Source organism: Cyphomyrmex costatus, unplaced genomic scaffold (assembly GCF_001594065.2).
Source record: "Cyphomyrmex costatus isolate MS0001 unplaced genomic scaffold, Ccosl1.0 scaffold123, whole genome shotgun sequence".
Lineage (NCBI taxonomy): Eukaryota > Metazoa > Arthropoda > Insecta > Hymenoptera > Formicidae > Cyphomyrmex > Cyphomyrmex costatus.
The window spans coordinates 743,197-769,407 of record NW_017275207.1 but is presented as its reverse complement, the minus strand read 5'-3'; the positions used below and the strand labels follow the sequence as shown (position 1 = coordinate 769,407).

The 26,211-nt window shown below is 36.7% G+C and overlaps 1 protein-coding gene across 1 annotated transcript; it reads left to right on the top strand.

Annotated features, from left to right (window-relative positions):
• Positions 1-2,740: 2,740 nt before the first annotated feature.
• Positions 2,741-25,391, top strand: LOC108780574 (proton-coupled amino acid transporter-like protein CG1139). The gene is made up of 11 exons (XM_018548332.1): positions 2,741-2,949; positions 3,082-3,193; positions 6,606-6,781; positions 6,899-7,102; positions 20,685-20,780; positions 21,200-21,472; positions 22,171-22,525; positions 22,855-23,033; positions 23,752-23,936; positions 24,340-24,580; positions 24,970-25,391. Exons 1-11 carry the CDS (start codon positions 2,741-2,743, stop codon positions 24,974-24,976), a joined length of 2,037 nt encoding a protein of 678 aa, XP_018403834.1. The 3' UTR covers positions 24,977-25,391.
• Positions 25,392-26,211: the final 820 nt, after the last annotated feature.

The following is a 26,211-nucleotide window of genomic DNA, read 5'->3' as shown; positions in this document are numbered from 1 at the left end:
GAAGTGTACGCAGTTATTAGTCCCGCACATTTTTTCGTACCGACTGACCATTGCGTTATGATCAATAAAGCGTTTCAAATACTTTACAACAGCGTTTTCTTCCGGATTCGACTAACGCTACCGATAATTGTTTACTTTGAAGGTTTCTCGAGATACAGTGAAAAAATAGGGATAATGCGAGAATATGCACGCGCTAATATATATAGCAAATTAAATAGAATATCGATATTTACGCTTATGTTTTAAACATATATTGCTATTCAACGTATTAGATATTTTATTTAAAGTATTACGTGAACAAAGTTTTTTTACGAAAACCACATTAGGTATTGAAATTACTGAAACTGAAAGAAAATATTATATTATGGTAAGATTTTTTTATTTTACGTTGAATGTGATATTTTTTTACATTACTTGAATGATATCAAAATAATATTGCGAACATTATAATTTTGTGCCAATAGTAGACGGTGAATAATTGAATATTTAATTGTTCAAGTAAAATTAAAATAAATGATGCGTTTCGTAAAAACGTTATGCGTCTAAATAGATTAAAATAAATATCGTAAAGAAAATATATACTACGATTAAGATTATTCGATTGAGTGATTTTTTTCTAGCAATCGGAGGAGGACTTCGGTAAATCCGAGCAGCGGGGTTGCTCGGTCAGAAGAGCAAATATACGAGAATGGCGGAAAGGAATGGACAACATTCAGAGCGTACTCGCCACGACCTTTCCGCCAAGAGATATTTCAGGATGAATAGATCGCTTCCGATCAACTTCAATGTATGCATGTAGAGGCTGTATCAAAAATTGCAGCCTTCTTATCGCTTGAAAAGAGCTAAACGTTTCTGTAATAAAAATTAAACGGAGAGACAAAAGTGACAACATTAATTTTCAGTATCAAAATCTTATTGTTTATACTGTTAAATTTTGATAGAGTAAATCTGGAAAATGTATTTTTTTTAAATAAATTTTATAGTTATTAATTAATATTAATATCATGATTGTTTTTTGTTGTAATTGTAAAATAAGGCTGTAAATAAAATATTATATATGGTTCATGCTGTATATGCAAGAGTTCAGTTCTTCTATACATATATAATATATTCTTTATTTTTTCTTTCTTGAATACTGTCATGGCGTTTGAAATGTGACAAAATCGCATAGTAAGATTTGGAAATTTTGTTGCAAATATATTATTATTGCAAAAATTTATAGTATTGCTAATATACATTTTATAATACTTTATCGACTATACGTTCAGTGCAACAAAGTATATCAAATGTCTCTATAATAACTTTTAACAATTAATAATTACTGTAATTTCTTAAATGAAAAAAATTCCATTAAGTGTTATTGATTTTGTATCATTCATTAAATATTTTGTAATTAATCTTTGTATAAAATTAAAGTAATCAATTAAAGTGAGATTTATTATAAATTGATAAAGTTTATTTCATTTGTTAGCAGTTTAAACTTAATTTATAAATATATATAAAAATTTATAAATTCTTAATTGCTTAATACAGAAATTATTTTCATCTTAGCATGTACACTGCTGAAAAACTGGCTTGGATTAAATCCTTTTTCTATATATATTAAAAATATATAATTTCTTCTAAATAAAGAAAAAAGTAAAATGCATCTAAAGTTATAATTAATATTATAATTCATATCTTATATATCGCTGCATGAATTTTAAAAATCACGGTTTTTACGTTTATCCCTTGAATTTGCCTCGCGATAAATTAAAATAACACTAATTCATGACTTTTTCTAATTTCAGGATTTCTTTCCTGAAAGATTAGTTATATCGTAAATGGAAGCTGCGAACGTAACTTCAGCTACGCATTTGTGCGTTTTTGGTTCCATCATCGGTAGGAATACATAGGTAGCCATTATGTCGAATTTAGTATTGTGATTGTGTAACCGATGTGATGTGACTCCATTATAAAGTACGTCCGCGCGAGCGCTGCATTATGTTTCCGAAATAGCATTCGGTTATAATCGTCCGCTCCCTCTCTTTTTTTTCCACTGCTTTTCTATTCCCGTTCTGTTTCTCTCATTGGCAGTATGCGCCAACATTTGGCGTTTCAAGAAGAGGGACAGAGATATATGAAAAATTGTATACCGGTTTTGCGCGACAGAAGGCGCACGACCGTAAATGCGTTCTATTAAAGCTCAAGTGTAATCACATCTCGATGAAAATATTCTGAGCGTTTTGAGCGGAATTGTTTGAAGATATTGTCTTTCAATGCATAAAGTAATTAATAATTCTTTACCATCGAACAGTACATTTTAAAGAAGCAATATTTAAAGAAGACTTAATCAAATTATATAAGATTTAAACTCCATAATTAATATTGTTTCTACTACTGGCTATTTTTTTCTCTGTCAATTTTATTATTGCCTTTTTTGAAAATATCTATTTATATGTCTATATACGGGACAAGTATAAAAAACTAGAGAGAAACGGAAGTATTATAATAGAAGATGAAAGAAGAAATATATAGATGAGATAAAAATTTTATATTTTAGGTATAAACACCTAAAAGGTGATTCTTGGCGCGTACAATCGATGTTAACGAAGGAAGTTCACCGAATACGAGATCAGAGTACAAATTTGGAAGTTGCCGATTCAGTTCCATCGATGTGATCATGATTTTTGAAAAATATATATAGTTTGATCGAGACGATTCTTTAGTATAAAAAGTGGATAGGAGGAGATAAGGAAAAATGGTAAAGGAGGTAAAGAAATGGGGGTGGAGTATAAAAGCGAGCCAACATCACCACCACCAACTACCATTACCGCCCAACACGGCGGTACGATATTCCGGTGGCTTCCATCCTCCCCATCGCCGACGCTCGCCATCATACAATTTATTGGTAAACTTTGCTAGCTTGTTAGAGGGTTACGTGCGCTGGGATAAGAAATATCCAGAGTGGTATCTGCCTCCCTCCCTCCCCCCCTCCCCCGCTACCAGCATCCTCTCGCGCCCTCCTCTGGCTCCTTATACGCTCCTATACACGTCGCCGTCGCTTTCGTGTTATCACCATTCTTCGGCTGTGCACCATAGCACCAGCAGTATTGCCGGCACCAGCACGAACATCAGTATCAGCGGCGACAGCAGCAGCAGCAGCAACAGCAACAGCAGCTCCAGCGGCAGTGCCGACCCCCTTGGTTATAGGGTTAGAATACCAGGGTTGCCTCCATCGTGCCACTGGTCTGCACCACTGCCTTCGACGCTCTGCCAACCACTACCAGCAGCCAACCTCTGCCACCTTGCCCTCTCCCTACACTCTCCCCTGTGTCTTCGTCCTTCGCCAGCTGCCTCCCCCTCTCCTCCCTCTCACCCACCCTCCCCCCTCCCCCGGGGGCAGACTCCGCCGAGAATATGAATATCATACGTTGCCTCTGGATTCGCCGTTCCGCCTTCCCACGTACCCGTTCCGTCTCGAACGGAAAGTGCGGAGCACGTCGAAACGCGCGGGAACGAGCGAACGAACTCGCGGATTAAGTCTCGGGTAAGTCGGAGGTCGAAGATCTCCGACCTGAAATTCGGATCTCCCGACCTCGCAGGCGGAGCGAATTTTCGGTAACGATACCTCGCGGGTGTACCGCACTGCACGCTTGTCCCTATTCTCTCTTTGAACTTCGAAGATATGGAGCTGACTCGAGAGACTGGAGAGACTTGTATCCAAAGTACCATTTACCAAGAGTTACATTGAATCGAAGTTATACTAAGTTAGATGCAGAAATAGGGACTTAGAAAGGAAGTTATGTAGCGTTCAGTGAAAGATTAAATTAACAGTAACGCATATAATATTATGAATTCACATTTCAAATATACTAGATTTTGAGACATTTATCTTATGAGATCAATTGATTGAAAATTGAAAAACTGCATAAAGTATATCAATGATCATTATTCAATGTGTTTCATATTTTTAAAAAGATGTTTGTGATATAAAAAGGTATATTTGTCTCTTCCACCCTTACATACGATAAGTCTTCACGGGTAATCAGGGATTACGTTAATTTTCGGCACATTATCCTAAGGCTTTCATTACTTCATCAACAGCTGCAATGCGGCAGTATTCCTCGCGAGATAGAAACAAAACGCAGATTTGCGCGTAGCATGTGCACGCTCCTCTGAAAGGAGGCTGAGTGTTGAGGATACGTTTGCGAGTTTTCCTCTGCCAGTTGTCTGTGCACTTGTACGTACTACTCGGCGTTTGTGTGTATACCGGGGCAAATCTCGATGAGTCGGTGAGCAAGAGAGAGAGAGAGAGAGAGAGAAGAGAAACGGTGCCGGGGACAACAATCATAACAATCTAGTTAAACGTTATAAGGATATCTCGCGTTAAGAGGCGTGCCAAGCGTTGCATAAAATCAAATTGTACGCCGAGCCGAGAAGTTATTGTCGTTCCTCATACCTCCTTTCCCCCTTTAAGTCCCTCGTCGCCTCCACCCAACTTGTGCCGTCGCCGAAAATTTACCCGAGAATCCTCCACCTCCATCTCCGGAATTTCCCCCGCATCCCTCCAGCAACCTTCTTTCGGGGCTTTACCGGTGCGGTGTGGGAAGGGGGGGGAGGGCACATTCGCCCCCGTGAATCTTTCCACCCTCGACAAACGCAATTTTTTGCGCTCTGCATTTGTCAAGGATCTTGAATAAATTTCGAGAAAATGTGTTCGCGTGGTATCGCCGGTTGTTTGAGCCATCTTGAGTTACGTGATTAAGACGTAATAGCGATGAGAACAAACAATATGTACTCATGCTGTTTTTGTAACATTCACAATTTCTGAAAAATTAACAAATATTATGATGTTTATTATATACTTATATTACATAGAACAAAGATTAAAATTATACAAATTGTTTTTAAGGAATAAATATGATTTATTATCGTGAATCATTCCGCGCGCGAATAATTGCAATAACGCCGAAAATAGGTACACTTCGTGCCGCACACAGAGAAACCATACGAATGATTATTAAACCCACGGACTTCGCGGAACGTGGGTGGAATTAGTCATGCGCGGGAGAATTCGTAATAGAGCTTTCGTTGCCGTCAACAATATCGGATAATTACGCCTCTGTCGGGCGATCCTCGAAATAGAGTAATGGAGAACCGGCAAAATCGGCTTGAGGGGGTTAAATTGAAATTGAAATCACTTGAAATTACTTGCAGCCTCGTCGGTGATGGCGAAAGCCATCGTCGCCGGCGACATCCCGTTTCGGAAATCGAATATTGCACTTTCAACACACCAATGATTTCGCGCATATTGCACATCTGTAAAAACATCTGTAAAAGGTGACCGACGTTTAGAATTATATATTATCAAAATTCGATCCGTCTTATCAAATTTACTGAATTTTTCCTACTTTCAGAACTTATTGTGTACATTTTGTATAAATATAATCAAAGTTTTTTGCTTTTCAGAATAATTATAGATAACGTGTATAAAAATCTTTTATCTTCAAGTTTATTGTAAGCATGTGAAGTAGTGTATTGTAAATTTTCGTTTAAAATATATCCCTTGGGAGAAAATACAATTGTATATAATTGTACTTATATGTATAATATTTTTACATATATTAATACAATTAAACTACAATAAAATTTGCAATACACTTTTTTACATGTAGTATGATGTTTTTATTCTTTTTAAAACTTTTAGAGATGTTCCGTTTTTTTCTCTTAATTGCTCCTAAATTAGTCCTAAATTTTTATGTGCAAAATTACCGAGAGATATATAAATACAAATTATCGAAATATTAAATGCTTTTCGTGAATGCAATCAGAACATTTCTCGCGTGCTTGAAATTGTCGGAATTCCCACCAGCACGGCGACGAAAACGATGATGGAAAAAAAGGCGCGGGATTTGCCATAAAAAATGCTAAAGCGGCTGGGAAAAAGGGCGTTAACGACGTCTTCGTTAAGGGATACCCGCGGGGCAGAGTTAAAACGGTGAGGAATCAAAAGATCGATTAGAATCGGTCGTCACCGCGGGATTTCTCGTGCACTTCGAAGGGAGAAGTCTTGCTCTCGCGACAGGGAACGCGAGATCAGGATATGAGGGCTGTGTTTGTAAGAAATGCGAAGGGAAAGGAAGAAAAGGTGGCGCGAGAGCCACTCTCTGTTGTTCGACTTTTCACTTTGCCATTTTCGAGGGAAACGACGATGTCCATCCTCTTTCTTTTCAGCAGAAATTCAATATTTTGGCTATCGAGTTTCTTATGGCAAGGGAAAAGCGCCGTTTTTCTCTTTCCTTCTCTCATTTTATTTGTGCTGAAAGAAAGCAGATAACTTTAGAATTATTCGGTATTGAATCAAAAGATGGTAAACTAATGCGTGACCGTTTTCCTTGCGACTGAAAATTAATTGTAATGAATGATCCTTCAAAGAGAAAATAAATTTTAAATTTATTCCAAAACAAAATCATTTAAAATAAAGGATAATTTCAAAAACGAAAGGACATCCCAAAAGTTGTACAGTTTACTAATTTCTCATTTTATTGAATTGCTTTTGACTCATTTCCGCAGCTATCTCGGCCTACAATCTGCATTCCCACGTGAATCTCGGAATTAAATAGAAAGATTATCTCGTGATATTCGTGCAGAGTCTCGGTACAAGGTATAAGGAGAAAAAGAAGAGAGAGGAGAAGGAGAAGCCCAGAGTCCCACGGGCGCAAACAGGGACAAGAAACAGGAGCTCGCCTGCTGTGGCTAACAGCAAGGTAGGCGTGGCGGGAAAACATGCCGTCACAATGTTAGTTCAACTACACGACAATTATCGTCGGCGAGCTTTATAATTAAGAGGCCTTACCCTGGCCTTACCCGCGGCCAGGCATTTATATCTAGCATCTCCAGTGTGTGTATCCCGCAGCGACGATCCCGTCGGCGTGGAGCGACGCGACTTGGACGAACTATGTGCGATGAACTATGGCTATCGGCGCTTCTTTCCGCGTGTGGAAGCTGCACAACTGGTTACTGTAACCGGTATATACGCATTCTCTCTCAACGTGGCTCTTTCCTCATTGACGACGACCACGTACTGCGGTATTGTGACGCGACGATCGGAATCGGAAAGGTAAGCATTTAAAACCGGAATTCGGTGTATCGATGGAATGATTGTTTTCGTCGAAAGATTATTCGAACAATAATCTAAGATTTTTAATTTAAGATTTGATGACAATATGTTAATGTTAATATAGTGGAATTAAACATAATTATATTTGATAAAATGTAATTACGTAAACATACATACATCTACTTTTCTGTATTGAATAATAATATTGTAAAAGGTAATATTATATTTGTACATATACACATATATATTTATATATATTGTATATAGAAAGAAAGTTAAATTTATTTATTAATATAATATTAAGTAAAATATAAAATTAATTATACACACATTCATTTTGTACTATTTTATTCAAGGATGTTCTTGTTCATTTTACCGTGATGTGAAAACGTCTTAATGTCATATACATATTTTAGTATTTTTTTATAATAATCATTATTTTGGTTTTAAAATATCATATTAATATCTTTTTAAATAGAAAAACAAAATCTTAATTAATTAATTAATTAACAGGTTTATGTTGTAATAACATTTCGTTCAGAATAAATACAATTGTTACGACAAAAGCAGTTATAGACGGATACGCGATGGCGAATCTAAGGAAAACGGTTATAGAAAAGTAGGGAAACGCAGAGAAATTTTGTAGCAAATCTCCGGAATACGCAGCAGGGTTGCTGGTGGTCGTCTATTGAAATTTCACCGAGCGATACAATGTAATTCGGTTCAGGGTCATCGTGCAACACGTTGACGTGCTCTAATGCGCCCTTAACGAACCCCTTAATCCAATTTTGTACAAAGTAACGAAATTATGTGCTGGCTGACCGGAAGCCACGGCGGTGAGCTTTCAAGCTTCTCTCTCATTCGGCCCCTCTCGAGTGACTGCTATTCAAACCACTCGAGAACCCAAACGAATGTGTTTGGTCTGATCCTATTCTATTTCACTGTGATCTCCCATGAATACGTCACTTTAACGCAGTGTGTCAATTCATTAAAACGTAGCTTCAAGAATAAGAGCTAATAAAAGAGATAACAGTGTCATATTTGAAGAAAAAAAATTCGTTGACAGAGAAGAAATTTTTCTTTTGTAATTGATTCATCTTCAAAATATTAAACTGTATATAAAATGTATATTAAAAAAATCTTCAAATCAGATTTGTGCTTGTGTTAATATATGTGTAATAATTTATGTTTATAGTTACAACTGATTTATTCATTCAGAAAAGCAGAAAAATGGTAATCTTTTTACTTGATAGACGAACAGATTGACATTAGTCCGATGACAAATTCGTATAACGTGCGGAACGCGTTCTTAACTGCGAACGCGGAGATCTGTTTAACAGTCATGGGGTTCGGCCATATGTGGTCCTACGCGACACCAAGGAGGATTATCATCGGGGAGATCCGTTATCTCGGTGGCACGCGTTTCCGCGTGGAATCTCTCGCTTCTTCTCGCTCAATTCTCCGTCACTCTCATATAATCTCTCTCTCTTTCTCTCTCTCTCTCTCTCTCTCTCTCTCTCTCTCTCTCTCTCTCTCTCTCTCGTTTCCCCTATCTCGTGCCAGTCCTGCTTTATGGTCGGTACGTGATAATAGAGATGTCATCCTGTCGGTGCTTTGACAACCCCATAACGCCGGCGTTCGCGTAGCCTGTCTGTAACACGGCGTTGTGCTCCCCAGAGATCTTGGAAACTGTCGTTGTACTCACCGCAGTTTTACGCCAGGCTATTTTCAACGACTTTTCTCATTTTGTCATATCGCATGGTCCAAAAAATATTGTGATCGGGTACAAAGGGCAAATCACGTACGCTCCCGTATGCGTTAATACGTTTTTAAATTTGCGCCAACTGGTTTGTTTTTATTCCACACTCGTCCATATTGCGTTAATGTGTTCTGGTAATTAAGTTTTAAATTAAAAAATTTTAATTAAAAAGTTGGTTATAAAATTTAATTATATGATATTTTGTTTTGGTGTATCAAATTGTTTATGAAAAAAAATGATAGTTTAAAGAAAATACCGGATATGTTTCATCGTACCGCGAGGATCGTAACGTAAGATATGAATTTCAGGCAGGATTATTTATGAGAACTAACGTGCGATGATCAGGATGATCGACACGCGCGAGCCAAGTATTTAAGATCGTTGGATAACGGAGTCACGTGCGGGTAGGATCTGGCAGAACATTTATTGAGAGCACTCTCCTCTGTCTCGCCCTTCATCGCGTCGACAGCGGCGCGATGTATTGCTTTTTGAAGGACTTTAAAAGCTGCCTTATCGGATTGTCGCCACCGAATGAATCGCGTCGCGCAGCGAGCATGTATGCGTGTCCGTCGTTTTGGGCACGGTCACTTTTCCTCTTCGCTGTACCTTTTAATCTGAATGAATACTCGCCCAGAGTTGCTATTTGATCACGATGCTATGTATTTCATCGCTACATATCGATATAACGACGAATCGTGTGCGTGTAGAATATAGAATACCAGGTATTTATTACATTTAATATCGAGCTATAAAAAATGATAATTTATATAATAGTAGGCTCAACCGATTAAGTTTTACGAGATATCTGTACGCGCTTCTCGTTTTGAAATTCGTATAACTTGGACCCTAATTAAAATTTTTTAATTAGAATATTGTATATATGATATTTAGGGTTAAAAAGAATTATGTTGAAACCCTAGTCAGCGATAGAATGGAATGTCTGGAAAAAAGGTATAAAAATTGAAAGTAAAAGTAAAAAAAGTAAACAAGCTCTGCTTTTTTTTAGAAGTATTCAAGTAATACAAAGTACATAATTTTGTCTACCCCTTTTAATTAGAAATTTTAATTAAAATATTTATAAGAATTTAAATAAAAAGACGTGTAAAGTTTTTCTGGGACTTAATCAATAGTAATTATATTTCAAAATAAGTGCTATTTAATTAGAGTTACATGTACAAAAAGTATCGAATTCACAATTCATCTTGATTAAAGTTTCTTGTATTCTTTTTTTGGAGGGTAAAAAGGAAGAGGTTAAATTATAATTTCTTTGAAATAAGTACATAATAAATTATACAAATAAAAAAAATCTATGTATAAAGGTTTTATCAAAAAAATATTTGAATAGGAATTTACTCGTAGACTTTGAAAATTATTTATACACAAATATTACAAAAAAAGATTGCAAAATTTTGCCTGATTCTTTGTATTATTATATCTTTTGCGTACCTATAATTAAAGTATTTTATATAATTGATATCTTATAATTATAACCGAGATAATGTAATCGTTGCATTGTACATGGTTGTAATTACAAGGTAAAATGCTCTCTGCCTATTATCGTATTTTTTCGGGTTCACCGCGATTTCGAAAATTTGATAAGGTTCAATCCACAGCATGCTCGTGTCTCGCGTACATATATATATACACACACACAAGTGTATATATACACACACATTTATATACATGTATAAATACGTATGCACACCGGACGATATTACAAAATTATCGCAACGTCAATGTTATCGGCGCCGTCCGTGCAGAGTGGAGCACATAGATACACGAAGCGATACGCTCCTCATGGCATAATGGAGCCGATCGGATGGCGGGACCCCCGCGTGAAACGCGAGTTCCTCATAGAATAGATCTGACCCCCTCCTCCCTTTTCGTCCCCCATAGGACCAACGGTGTTCGAGATAATGCGATAACGAGCTTTACTACATGACTATCGTCGCTGCGCGGATTTGTTGCCGCGATCGATTTACGCTGGCATCCACCGAAAATAAATAGCCCCAACCCGGTAAAATTTATTAAACGCCGTTACACAACCGCCTTCTTGCACATTAACCCCTTAACGTCACATTTTTTTCGTGAATAAACACAAAAGATTCATTTACATTTTCTGAGAGAAAAGAAGAAGCCTATTTCTTATGATTGATTTTATTGCTTTTCGTTAATCTTACAATTAGTTGTAATTATAATTCTAAAAAGTAAAATGAAATGGCACAAATTAAGCAATGGTTGAAACTGAAAAATGCGAATGCATCTTTGAACGTGTAATGATACAAGTATTATAATTTGTATTTTCAAAAAAATGTAATTATTTCTTTGTTTATTTAATATTTAATGTGTTGTAAGTTAAATTTAATTTAATTTAAATCTATTATATTAGAATTAAAAATATATAATAGATATTTCGTATTTTTACTGACATTAAAATAATTTGTGTACTTTGTTCATGGTATAGGTATAATACACTTCAATAGCATGGTTTCGCTCTTCTGTATTTTATCTCATTTGCTTTTAAATTTCTCTAATTCATAACGTTGCACATAAAATTGCAGAATGCGTGTGTTAAGCGTCTCCGAAATGACGAAAGCAAAGTGGAGCAATCTATGAAACGCGTTAAGTATGCTCACTCCCCTGCGAGGAGCGTATATTGGTTGGCGCTACCTTGCGAGAAATCGCGGTGCCCCGCGTTTTGTAATGACCTCATTGTCGTGCTAGCGCGTCGACAACGCCCTCCGCCATTGTCGCTTCCTGAGAACGTTTGACTTCGCCGGTGATTGCAGGGTGAATTTCTCGGGAGTTTGCTGCATTGTCGCGCGAGAATATGAAGGGAGGCGCTTTGCGGCCACGCGGGAGGGATGCCTTGGTTATAGTTCCTTCTCGTCTTTCTCCCTCCCTTCCCAATCTCTCTTTCTCTTTCCTCTCGCGGGCCCCCAGTGCAATGCGCGTAGTTCAACGGGCCTGAGCAACCTTTCCTGAGAAGATTTCAAATTATAGGTTCCAGAAACGGCATCCCCGTCGTGGACCGTGTAACCCCCCCGTCGTGCCATCATGGAAACACGCGCGAGGCACCCCGTCTTGGTGGCGGACTATATCGCTTCCTTTTCTTCTGTTTTCTTTTTTTCTTTTTTTTTTGTTCTACTTTGCGATTTCTCTCGTGATATCTTTCTAAACTTAATTCTGTCGTTTGAAGAACGCGAAAGAAACGCGGTTCATGTGAAGAATTATTATCTAAAGCCTAAAGAGATTACAAACATTTTGAATGACAGAGATGTTATATTTAATTAATGTCACTTGTACGCTTTTTAGCAATGCTATCATAGAACGACATTTATACAATAAAAAATTGTATTTTTTTATTAGTCGTAAATTTTTCATTTTATTGCATATTTTTAGTTATCTAATGCAATACAAGAACATAGATTTACGATATAATTTACGATACATAAAAATAAAATTAATTTAATATTATTATAAGTTTTTTAATAGAATAATAAATAGAAATTCAAATAAATTTTTAAATCAGATTATTCAATCAAAAGTTGCACAAGAACGATCTAACATGTAGCTGTTTTATATATATATATATATATACATTGCAATTTTAATTGCAAATTTCTGAAAATTGTAATAAAATAAAACAAATTTGTAAATAGAATCATATTTAGGTTCATATTCAGAATTGTATTCTAAAAATCCGGGAAATAATTATCTCCGTCATCATTACGTTCAAGAAAATAGTCATGTTTTGTTGAACAGTGTTATTTTTTTTCAGTTTTTTAAGGAAAAGAGAGAATGAAGAAATTACGCTATTTTTATTAATTAATTTTAGTTATGGTTTAATTATTTATTGCTTCTTTTTCAACCCTAAATGAATTCTACACACGACGAAAAGTATTGTAAGTATCCGCCTTAATTTCTGTAGCCTTCACTCCCTGTATCGTAGTTGGAGTCTCATAATAGATAGGGACCCGTAAAAAGACTCTGTAAATGTATATATTATTAACTGGTCTTGAAGGGTGGAAACTATATACGAAAATATGTACGAGACGGCGGGAACGCGCAGCCGAGTGAAAATCGCAAACGGGGGAGCAGACACGCGCATCGTCCCTTTGACGAAGATCTCGCGTAAAGGGATGATACTTTGAACTCGCCGACAACTCTTTCGAGACCTTCGTTACGGCTCGTTTCGCGAGTATTTTTGCGTACATGTATGCCTAGGAAGAGCCCCATCCGACTATTCTTATCACCGACCCTTGTCTCAGAATGTTACCTAAATGAAACGCTTTTGCCTGCCGTTCATTACCGCAACTCTGTAAATCGACGCCTCCTTTCAAAGTAAAATACACATGGAGCAACGTAAAGAAAGATATTCAGTTGAATGTTGAATTGAAACAGAGACATCTAGCGTAAATCAGGCATTAACATCAATCTTACCGTAAAGACTGACATAGCCAATATACATGTGTCAATTGATCAATGTTCCACTACGAGCCCCGTCATGAGTACAAATTTCATATGGCTAATCAGAATCACGAATTGTCAACGTTGAATATTGAATAACACTCACTATAAAAGCAGTCTTTTTAGACAAATTAAACGAACGTTGATTTATTATGTTGGCCAAATCATAGACAATTCGTATAATAACGTATTTTTTGTAATATAATTTTGCAATATAAGATAAACGTAACAGTTTCCATTTTCCATTTCTTTTTTGTCATTTTGTTTTTTTCATTGTGTAAAAACTGCACAAGAAATAATTATGGCAGTTTCTGTGATTGCTACAATTATTAATTTTTATTTCTCATTAATTATCTTATTTAATGTTGGCCTACATTTACTAAATATGGGTCTCTCTTTATGTGACTAATTATGCATATCGTGTGGACAATTATACCGAATTATGAACTTCAGATTTTTACTCAAATGCTATTTCTGATATTATTTTGTCCTTGTTGTTTACTGAATGTTAAACAAAAATAATATAATACCTGGAAAATGCTTAAGTAAGAATCTGAACTTCTATCTAGCAAAATTACATGTAATGTATCTGTTAGTTGTAATTTTTTACTCAATAATATAACTACATAATACATGATATTACAGTTATATTATTGAGTGTAAAGTTACCTGTAACTTTTTGTTTGATGAGGATATATTAAATTATACCAGAAGGTTTGCGGGTTATCGCCGTGTTTTTCTTCATTATTAATGCCAATATGTATTAAATTATACATTTAGTATCGTGCATAACATTATACATAGATATTATTATATTACGACACACAAAATCTATTCATAATTTCGATAGAAGAATATTTGATAATTTTACGATGTCTAATCGGAGTCTACAATAGAAGTCCTTGTGGAGTCTTAAATCGTAGAAAACTGACCAATTATAATCGATTATTCTTTTCATATTCGACTGTAATTGGTTAATTTTCTACGACTTTTAAGATCCTATGATCGCTACGACTTCTATCGTAGATCTCGCATAAGATAACAGTCGAAATTTCGTCATTATCTAGTAATGCGGAAGTGAAATCGAAGCGTTTTGATACATGCCACTTCGCGTTCGCTCAAATTCGAAACACGCGATTATAATATTACTCGCGCCCTAACACGCACTTTCGCATGCAGCGTGACGTGCGATCGGGAATGCCAACTTTAACGCGAAACCGAGCGTTTTCCACAACGCGATTACGCGGGAGCGTTAATCCGTATTGTTTTTTTTTCCAGCAGATCGTGCGCGAACGCGGACGACCGGACCGGTGTGTAGAACAGTCTGAAAAAGAGATGGGAGAGAATGAGAGAAAAAGAGGCAGAACAACGGATAGATTTATTCTGTTGCGAGATGAAGAGAGAGAGAGAGAGAGAGAGAGAGAGAAAGAAGAGAGAGGATCGCATCGCATTCAAGCTCGCGCGTGTGCGTCGGGCGTTTTTAATGCGTGTTACCCGGCGGAACCGCAATCCGCTTTTGCGGCGGATGCCGGTGCTGTCCGCAGCCCGCCGGTTGGCGGTTTCCGGTAACGCGCTTTGGCGCAAACCAGCAGGCACGCCTGATTTCGAAATTGCAAAACATTTTCACACTCTTGTGGTTCCAACGCCGCCTGACGGGCCCCCGCTTGCCCCCTTCCCTTTGCGCGTTTCCCGATTTTTTTTTTTTTTTTTCGTTTCTCTACACACGCATGCACATCGCAGTTTAAAATCCCGTGTACTCCTAAAACGCGCATCGCGCGCCTGAAAAACGCGCGTCATCGCGCGAAAACGCTCCGCGCGTTCACCCAACACTGTTTACGTGAAAAAATGCTCGGGTCTGTGTAACGGAAACGAAAACGCGAGTAACATTCTGCTGGAGGTGTTCAGTTCGGGAATTCGTATCGAGAGAACAGAAAGTGTAGGCTATATTTTATATTTTATATAATTTTCTACAAATATTTTCGCCGTCGTATCTATTCCAATAAGACAAATCATATAATTTCCGCGTTATGTCGCGCATATTTTTATTCGGTACTTCTCTCAAATTAAATTGCAGTAATCTCTTTTTGGCATATTTAAGTATAGATTTATTTAAAAGAAATAACAATTATATAATTTTTTTACTTTGCTTTCGTCTGCATATTTTGATGTTTCTTCTTTCTTTTTTTTCTCTTTTTTTTTCTAAATACATTTCCAAAATTTTATACATGAAGTACCAAAGCGTCATTGTTTACGATAGGACTCTATTACGCAAAAAAGTCGGGAGTATTTATATATTTAATGACGGTGCAATCGGCATGTCACTCGTGTCTTAGCGGCACATTTTTAAACACATTAAAGAGTTTGATGATGAAATCGTTGCTAGAGCTTTCCCGGTAGTTATTCCAACGCTCATCGATGCCCCGTGATTTCGCGTTTAATTGTGAAGCGTTTAACCCAGCATCGGCCCGCGGCGACAGGCAACGCCGGAGCAATGCTCCGGGAGTCGGAGTGTGCAGTCATTAAATTATTCCGGAATATGAGCCCGATGGGTGTCCCCGATCGGTCCAACTCTAAAACGGCCCGTGTTCGACAGAAGAATCGGCCGGTACATCTGACGCGATCTATACAACTCTCTTGCACGTGTTAGACGTTGCACCAATCTTGTTTCGCGTTCGTCTCGGCGACACCTATTTTCTTTATATCCCGAGTGACCGTACTCGAGAACTAACGAGCTTGCTCGAAACTAGTTTCAAACGAAAGGAAAAAAGGGGGATCTGCTTTATTAAACATCGACTGATTGATTTATAGCAACGAACACGTTGGGAAGTAAATGAGATAGACACGTCGAATGAATAACTTTTCGTAAATAATTTCATTTTTATGATAAATTTATATTATATATAGGATGCGCGTTACAAAAAAAGATCAGAGTTAGATAATATATCTAATTAAAAAGTTTGAAGTTAAATGATAAAGTTAAAAAGTTAATATATTTAGTTATTTTCAAATAAGCGTTAACTTTCAACTTCGACTCATAATTATTTTAAACGTATTAACTTTTAATTTTTATCTAATATTAAAAGTTATTTTTCCTCCTCTTTAGGCACTAATATTTCTTTTTCAATACAATTTTTAATATTAAATATTATTAGACAATTGGTTTTCGTGACTATCATGTGACTTTGTTACTTTAAATAGAAAAAAAACGTTTTTTCTAATTATGAATATTTACAAGCAAAATTAAATGACAAAAATCTTTTAATAATACTTCAATTAAAATTTAAGAATTATAACATGTTTTTTACATTATGCAAAATTGTAATTTACTTATATTATTGTTATAAATAATTTAAAAAAAAAAATTATTCTGTATTATTTTATGTAAACTTTATTTGCAAGTAAACTATTAAATTTATGTTTTATATTACAATTTATTTTTAATTTTAACCATTTGTAGTAAAATTAGTTATACATTATAATAATTATAATTATTTTAAATTAATTTAAATAATGTTTCTAAAAATCAATTTTTAATTTAAGTTAATTTTATGTTTGTAATTTATAACTATGTTAGTTTTCTTACATACAGTTTTATTACAGTTAAAAAAAATCAGCTTTTATTAAAATCATCGGAATGTACATTTGATAACTATTCATGACTTTTATTAAATCAACAACAAAACGTTTTCATAAAAACATCTGGTAAATTTTGCTATTGTACCCTTTACCATAAAAATGAAATTATTTACGAAAAATTATTTATTCGACGTGTTTCCCTCATTTATTTCCTAGTGCGTTCGTTAAGTATAAATGAATCAGTCAATGATGTTTAATAAAGCAAATCCCCCTTTTTTCCTTTCGTCTCAAACTATTTTCGAGCAATGACCTCATTAACGGAAAAATCCAAGAGAAATGCTTGTTTCATAATATAAATCGCAATTCTTCGTTTGCTCGAGCTTTTCATTCAAGAAGACTGACGTCGCATCTATATGCCTAATCAATAATAGCTTCGATTCAAACATTTCAGAGAATATCAGCATTAATCAACGGTGCACTTTCGATCGGGTGCATATCTCATTGTGGCACGTGCAGAATCTCGAGGTACTCCCCGCGGCAGGTGGCCGAGCTCTCGGTTCTCGAACTAGGAATATGACGCGAATCAGTGACTCCGAAAAACGATCCTTCAGTACGCGGCATGGCACGGCGAGAGGGGTGAGCGAGCGTGTCGGCAAACAAAATCGGTCGGTGGAACGCCATCGGCGGCTGCAAGCCTGCAGCGGCCGGTAGTAGCGTCCAGGTTACTCTTCTCTTCGTGGCCAATGCGCACACACGTCGTCCCCGCGGGCTGAATGAAACGCAAAAACGTCAGCAGCAAGATCCTCGAATGATTTTTCGAACGCTCAACGAGCCCGCGAGCCGTCCCGCCGCATGAAACTGTTCCGCCCCGCCGTTTGTTCTGTACGCCGTTTGGTCCGAATCGAATCGAACGTTTCCCCGATAAATAACGTCGCATTTTCGGCAAAAAGGCTTTTGCGCATCGCGTTCGCCGCTGGCAACGATGCGGAAAAAGCGCGCGTCAGACATGTTAGATCTGTCCAATTGTTGCCTCCTCCTCTGCCGATACCTCTTTTACCACATTGGAAATTGCACTCGTTAGTAGTACACTCGATTATCGATATTTCATGGAAAACCATCGGCGGCTATAATTACCAATACAAGGGAGAAATTCCCCTCTCCCCCTTCGGCAACGTTCCACTATCGAACAGAAATTATAATCGAATAATTATAATTAACGAAATATAACCATTCTCGACGCGATTTCCATACTTTGTTCCACACAATAACTACAAAGTATCATATTGTTATACTTTGAATAGACTGATTTTATCATTGGGAAATAATGCATTGTCGCATTTATTATTACAATGGTCTCCATTGCTCTACTTAACTTGCGTCAAATATTACAAAGTTTGAAAGATATCGACGCGCGAAGCATTGTCTCCATCGATCTTCTTTCGCTATTAATCTCAATTTATTGTATATTAACTGCTGTTTATTGTACATACATTACTGCGGCTAATTACCGCACAGCAGTTACCCTTTGACTCGATTAATAACAACGAATGCGCCCAACGATACTCAGCCACGTGCTGTGCCGCGTTTCCAAATTTGTTCTACGGGAGTTTACGGGGTCGCCAACCGGTCCATCGAGCGAAGAGAAGCAAAAAAGGAGAAGAACCGGGATGAGGAAGGGAGGAAGGGAGGGTTCGTGAGAGGGAGACAGAAGAGGGCGATTCGTACCATTTGGCTCGACTTCGACATCGGTTAACGCAGCGGGGTTACCGCGGACGCCTCGACGGACACATTGAGGGCGCCCGCTCGACTTGATAATCGCTTGCCATTCATACACTTTTCATTGGATTGCGATTGAGCATTAAGAAACCAGAAGACCCGGGGGCTACGTCGCGTATCGCGCCCGAGCGACGTATTAGCATTAGGAGGCATCATCTCGAGTGTAAACACTGCATGGGCACCGCGGATTTAGTCACAGTCGAGAACCACGGGACGTCCCCGATATTATCGTCCCTTTTCACGTTTTTTACCTTGGCAACGTCCCTCCGCTGCACCCCAGTCGATACCTACGTCGTAAACGCGACGGAGATCCATTAACCTCCTTAGGACCGCTTTTTTTTTTTTTTTTTTAATTCGAAACGGTTTCGATCTAATGCAGTTTTGCTAGGATTTAAATTTTAAATAAGACGAGATAATTTTTAACTTCTTTGTATTAGATCTCTAGTATGTCAAATATGTATACAAATGAAATATAATATATCTTTAGGAGACGAACATTGACATAATTTATAAGAATTATTCCGACGTTTACTTCATTGTGAAGAATACCAAGATATTTTTTGGGCAAGAAAGCTCTTTCAATAAATAAAAGTGTAAGAGATAAGGAATGTAATAAGAAAAAATTTTATTTTGCAATCAAGGTACGTTATTAGACAGTATTTTTTAAAATAATCTTTTATAAATAATCATTGTCAGATTTATTAGACATTTCAACATAAATTCAATATGAAATCAATAAAATTATAATTTTTGTAACACAACGTACACATGTCTTACGTTACAAGAAGCAAGACATAAAATAAAATACACACATAAAAAAATTGTAAGTGAGTTACATCTCGCGCATTAGCTTTTCACGAGCAATCTGCGCGTTAATACGCCCGACGGATTCTGTTCTATATACATCCCTAGAACGAGATCGACCCAAAGACATCGACGAAAGAAATATCTGAAGGGAGGATCTGTCGGAACGTTGCTGACACAAGAAAGTTTCGTCTCCGAGGGGCGAGGAGAAGAAAGCGGTTTGTCGTTGGCCTTAACCGCGAGGATTCATGGTTAAAGCCCACAAGCGACGGACGTCGTCCATGATCCCCTTTATCCAATCCGTGAGGATCCGCGGGGCGTTAAATCCCTCACGGGGAAGCTCCGTAACTGAGCTCTCGCGTTCGCGCGCGCTAAGTCGGTCAGCTCGGTCCAGCCGAGCGAGAGGATCACAATACCGGCGCCGACCGCGGCCGGGCACATCCATTCCTGGCTCGCGCGTTCTCCCCGTGAAAATTAGTTGCGCGAGAAATCCATGCTAATGTCGGCTAATCGGCTGTAATCAGCCGTGAGAGCCGACGGCTGTCACGAGTCGACGTGCCGTGGAAGATCGCGACGAGAGAGGGAGATCTTTTCCTCGGGCGTCAGCGATTGCGACAGACTGACGCACAATAATATCAAGCGGATTCGTATTGAAAACGATTGTATTTCCATAATTCAAACGGCTTATTTCTGCGCGGACTGACAAGTCAAAATGTAAGTAGATCTTCGAAGTTATTTCTAAAGTGCAACTCTGTTGACGCACAACTCTATATATCTGTTGATGCGATTTATAAAATTGATAAACCAGATTTTATAACGTTTTAAACATATAAACTTTATTGATTTAAATCACATTATTGGTATATGTATTCACAATGATATTAAGTTTTCACTTTATCTATTAATATGATCAGAAAATTTGAAGAAATACAAAAAAAATATTATACTGTCTGCCATGCAAATAGATATAATTTGTAATAAAAGTATATCATTATATATAATAAAAATACATGATTGTAATGAAAAAATATAGAGTATAATCACAAATTCGTAAATAATTGTAAAATTTCTAAAACGTGTAAGATTCAATAACTATATATAGAAAGTTTTCAGAATAATTAAAACGTTTATTGATATTATTCATAACTGTATCACAAATATTTAAATTGCTTTTATTATGATGTTCCTATAATTTAGGAATGAACAAGAAGCTGAAGGACAACCGAGCAAATCTACAACTCAAGAAGAAGCTTACAATCCTCACTTGAATCGTGTTACTTATAGACCAGTGTCGTATGTTTATTTTTTTCAAACTATTTATTTAATTTGCTAATTTTAACGTGCTAATACTTATTAGCATATTGAATGCTGGATTTAATTTGTTTGCCAAGTACAAGATTAAAAGAAAAGTACAAGATTAACCTTCATAATATTCTTTTAAATATATTAAAAAATAATAAGTAGATAATTATTTGATTGTGCAATTCAATTTAAAAAATTATGAGGATAGAAGAATTAATTATTTTAAAACCATAATTAAAATTTAGGAAGAACTTAAATAGAAAAGAATCATCAATATGTATAATCATATAAAAACAATTTTTTTTTAATTATTCAAATATATTGATTTACATATATTGTATATTTTAATTCTGTTTTTCAAAGCATCTTTATTATTACAATTATTGCATAACTCTTTTCTTTTTTTGCAGAGACTTTGGATCTCTCGCAAACTTGATAAAAAGCGCAGCCGGAACGGGTCTTTTTGCTATGCCGAACGCATTCGCCTGTGTCGGGCTCTTCTTCGGGATTGTCGGTACGGCATTTATGGGATTGCTGATAACCGGATCCCTTCAGTTGCTCGTTAGAATTCACCATATGATGTGCGTTCGTCTGAGAAAACCCATCTTGGTATATGACGAGGTGGTAGTCGCCACTTTAACTACGGATGTGCGAAGACCGTGGCTCTCTCCGCGCGCTGCAACGTTCGTAATTTCAGTAATCGCGTTATTTCACGTTGGATACTTTTTTACTCTGTAAATTTCTTGGAGTGAAATTCAAAAGAGTTAAAATACCATTATTATATTTAAAAAAAAGATGAAAAATTTGCATTCTGACAAATTTTCACTTCTTTTTGGAGTAACATTCACTCCAAAAAAAGTGAGATTTCTTTCTTTTGGATTTTATTCCAAAGAGAGTGAGAATCTGTCATTTTTATTCAAGAGTGCAAATTTTTCACTCTTTTTTTAATGCTAGTATTAATAGTAATATTTTAACTCTTTTGAAGTAAGATTTTACTCCACGAAAAGAGAATAGAATATGATAAAACGCATTTTACAATATCAAAGCAATACTTGACATTAAAATGCGACAATCATAAATATAATTAAGTATAATGCAAATACGTGGTATTTTATGATATTTTACTACGAATAAATAATTACTAAATATATACCAAGAAATAATAATAATGCTCATTTCTATATCAATGTAAAATAATTTTAATCTCGATTCAACTTACTCTTCACTTTTTACTAGTTCTAAAAACATAGTAAAAAAAGACTAAAAAGAAAATGATGAAGTTAGTTAAACCGACATTAAAATTAAATTGCATTGATAAAAACGGGTATAAATTTATTTAAACATAAAAAACAGGGCGGTTTGAACTTTCATTCGTTTGTAGACTCATCGTCGATATCACTATGTTAGCATGCTACATTGGGATTGGTTCAGTTTACGTTGTATTCATTTCTGGCATAATCCAAGAATGTGTAGATAGCGAAAAAGTCATCGGTCAAAGCTACTACGCGCTCATGATATTTCCACTTCTTTTTGTAATGAACATGGCAAAAAATTTGGCGGACATCGCACCGATTTCTATTGTCGGGAACATTTTACTCTTAGCCGCTGGACTTATCGGAGTCGTATACGCTTTGAAAGATGGAATTGGCGACGAGTGGACCACAATTGGGCCGAACATAGACTTATATCCGAAGTTTATCGGCGTAGTTTTCTTCAGTATGTGTTCGCCGGGAGTGGTGAGTCTTCAATCAATCAAATTTTAATTTCAATCTTTTATAAATAGTTAATTTTAATGCTTTTTATAGAATTGTTCGTAAGTTTTCATTTAGGTTGGGAAGATATCTAAGTTGTTTTTTATTTATGTTGCTTATTTATTATAAAAATTGAGAACAAAAATATAAAATTGGAGAAAGTGATAAAATATAATATAAACAAATGAAATAGTCGAACTTATTGAACTCAATTTTTATTATACAATAAAAAATAACTTATAAGTAACTTAAAGTAACTTTCCCAACTAGTAACATGCATTTCATAGTGACATTTCAAATTGAAATATCTTCAGATATTGGCGATAGAACATAGTATGAAAAAACCTTGGAATTATGTTAAACTTTGTGGAATATTGAACTGGGGCATGGCATTTTTGGTTATAATACACATTTTCGTTGGATCTATTGGTTATTTGAAGTGGGGACCCGCTGCGCTTGGCAATTTTATTCGTAATCATGAGACGCTCGACGGGTAATATAACAAGTGTGATTCCATTAACTATAAAGACTATGATGCTAATAGATATGCAACTTTTACCTCATATAACAGATATATTAACCTATCTGACTGAATGACTGTTTTTAAAAAGAGATAGGAGATTTACACAAATTCATAAATTATGAATTTGAAGGACAAATTTGCAAATTTATTTGAGAGAAATGAATACAAACAGATTTATGGTGTTATTTATTACTATGTTTTGTATTATGTAAGAAAAATTAATTTGTAATACAGAATTTATTGAAATTGAAAGGGTGTTTTTATCAAAAACACGCTCAAAAATTTCAAATTTTAATATATTATTATAAATGTATGGTAAATAACAGAAACCATTTGTATTTTTAATAAATTTAATATTACAAATTTATTTTCTACATTAAATATAACAATATATAAATAATAATAAACGATAAAATTGCATTTGTTTATTTTTTCCCTTGAAATATATTTAATTAAAAAATTAACTAATTTTACCTCAAATTTAATTATCGTTAAGCTTTAAAGATATTATAGAAAAGTAGTAGATTTAAATATCGAGAATTAAAAATTTGCGAAAAAAGATTATAGATAAATATTTTTATAGAAAAAGGTGTTTGTTAATGTATGCAATTACAAAATCCATGATTTAAAAAAATATTTCTAAAGTATAAGTATTAATACATATCTTACCGTTTCATTGATCATTTAGACCAACATTAGCGGCTCTGATAATGCAAGCGCTGGCAATATACTTCACATATGGGTTGCAGTGTTTCATGCCTATTGGAATTCTGAAGTACGGCTACGCCATACCGGCCATTGAAGACGGCACCTGCAAAGGAACACCGTTCCTCTGGGATCTGATCATTCGTTTCGGCATCACCATCATTACGTGTAAATGATAATTTCTTCTTAAACCTCTTTTGCGCATTGTTTTACTCTCTCGTTAGCTTACAAGGTAAACTCGGCCAAGCTCGATGGACCGCGATGGATTGAATCTCCCTCCCTCTCTTTATCGCGAAGCGACCAACTTTGTAGGATCGATCAATTTGTCCGATTACGATCCGCTTTGGACCTAGATATTACTAAAGTTCAGGAATCCACTTTCGCGGAATTTGATGTAGATGCTCAATTTTGTCGAAGTTTCGTTTGACCGGAATCACTCCGGAGTTACTACAATGTTATTAACTGTGTTACTCGCTTTAATTTGCTCTAATTACGCTAATCGATACGCGCGTCGTTATTACTCTGCGAACGGAAATTTTCCGAGATAAAGTGTGATCTTTGTATTCTGCAGGTATTCTGGCAGCAGCGATTCCGAAGCTCGATCTGTTCACCGGTTTGGTCGGCGGTATATGTATATCCACATTGGCCACACTGATCCCGGTTACCTTATACATTCTCGTACATCACGAGGACTTCGGGAAGTTTAAATGGAGACTGATTCTGGGGATCTCGATGTTTTCCATCGCTTTTATTGCGGCCGTGTGTGCCGTAACGACTAATTTGATCTTAATCGTGAAATATTTTAAATATGGGTGAGCAGGCATCTTCATTATATAAATATTAGGAATTAAAATATTAAAAAATAAGAAATTAAATATCAATACTTTATAAATGTAAAATCTTACAATTTGATTTTAAATTTGACGCTTACAGTCCGGAATTTAAGAAGAGTTTAGATATGAGAAATTGCATTACACGATCTTGTTTTTAAACCGTTTCTTTGATCAAACGAAATTAATTATGTTTAAAAATAATTCAAGCAAATTTGGAGGCTTAATTACTAAAATAGTTTTTGTAGTCGTCGAATGAAGGTTTCGAGCGCGTCCGGAATCTTGATTATGAATACGGTCGGAATATATTCGTATTTATAATACGTCAACACAAAGAACGACGAGATGACAAACTTTTTTATTCTTTTCAGGGATTGAAGCCGGAGCGATGGGGGTGTTATCTTAATCTAGTCTCTGTTCGTAGTCCACAGCCCGATGCAAATACCGTCGGCGCGCCTCGTAGCGTTTTCCATTTTTGTCTTCGGGCGCAGCTCTCTAAAGCCGCCACCGTTTACGCGCGATTCAGCCTAATCACGGCAGCTGCGGCGGTGACAGCGACGACGACGGCGGCGGCTGGAAAAACCGCGAAAAAGGCGTGAAGCTCGTGAGGGACAAAAAGCGAGGAGAGCCAGAAAAAAGGAGAGAGAAAAGAGAGAATACGACGAGAGAAGCGCGCGACGTATAATCGCGTCAGATCACCGAGGCGTCAATGGCTGCTGCTGCTGCTGCTGCTGGGCTTATCACGCACACACACATGGGCCACACAGTGATAGAGAAGGAGAGGGAGGAAGAGGCAGAAATATGTGGAAACTGGTAGACACGTATCGACACGACGAATATACGGTTGTGTGGGTGCATACGAGGGCCAGGGGGACGACGTTGCGCAAACGGCGAGTGAGAGAGAGAAAGAGAGAGAGGGTGGGGGGGGGAGGACAAGGGCGCTTTCTTTCTCTCTCTATCCATAGGAAAAGGAACCAAAGGGGAGGCGGCGGCGCAGCGGCGCGGTGGTGGCGGCGGTGGTGGCGGCGGTGGTGGCGGCGGCGCGAAGAGAGCCTCAACGGGACACGGAAGGGTGCTTTCATCACATAGAGGACACAACCCCTTTTAGTAGCCACCGTCACTACTCTCCCCCACGTCCTAACCTACAATGTCCCCCGTTACTCTTCGGGGGCTGTCCTCTCTTTCTCTCTCAGATTCGCTCTTACAGACTCCCTATGCCTAGCCGCTCATCCGTTTGCCAGTTCAAGGTGGCTGCGTTCATTACCGGAGGATACACCGGGTGTGGTGTGGGACTCCACCGAACCCGTCGTCGGCTTTCCTCGCCGTACTTCCCTCGCCGGTCAGCCCCCCCGAGAGAAAACGTTGCGTTTAATAATTATATCGATGAGTTGCCAAGGACGTCGCACCGCTCAGGGTGTATTGCGTGAAAGCGCCAATTGCGAATGCTAAATTTATCGAAAAAAAATTTGAAACATCCCAAGAGAGAAATATTCTAAAAATTACGTAGTATTTTGCGATATATTCACAAATTATACGAACTAGATTGTTTTATATTGTAAATGTGCATATGCTTAATATTATAATATTGAAAATATATAATAGATTTTTTATAT

What these genes read in the sequence shown, in the direction of transcription:
- LOC108780574 (XM_018548332.1), top strand. Translation starts at nt 2,741, where the DNA reads ATGGTAAAGGAGGTAAAGAAATGGGGGTGGAGTATAAAAGCGAGCCAA. An exon ending in CCGACCCCCTTGGTTATAGG is followed by an intron (nt 3,194 to 6,605) that starts GTTAGAATACCA and finishes GGAATTAAATAG; the next exon opens with AAAGATTATCTCGTGATATT. An exon ending in AATCATGAGACGCTCGACGG is followed by an intron (nt 23,034 to 23,751) that starts GTAATATAACAA and finishes TTGATCATTTAG; the next exon opens with ACCAACATTAGCGGCTCTGA.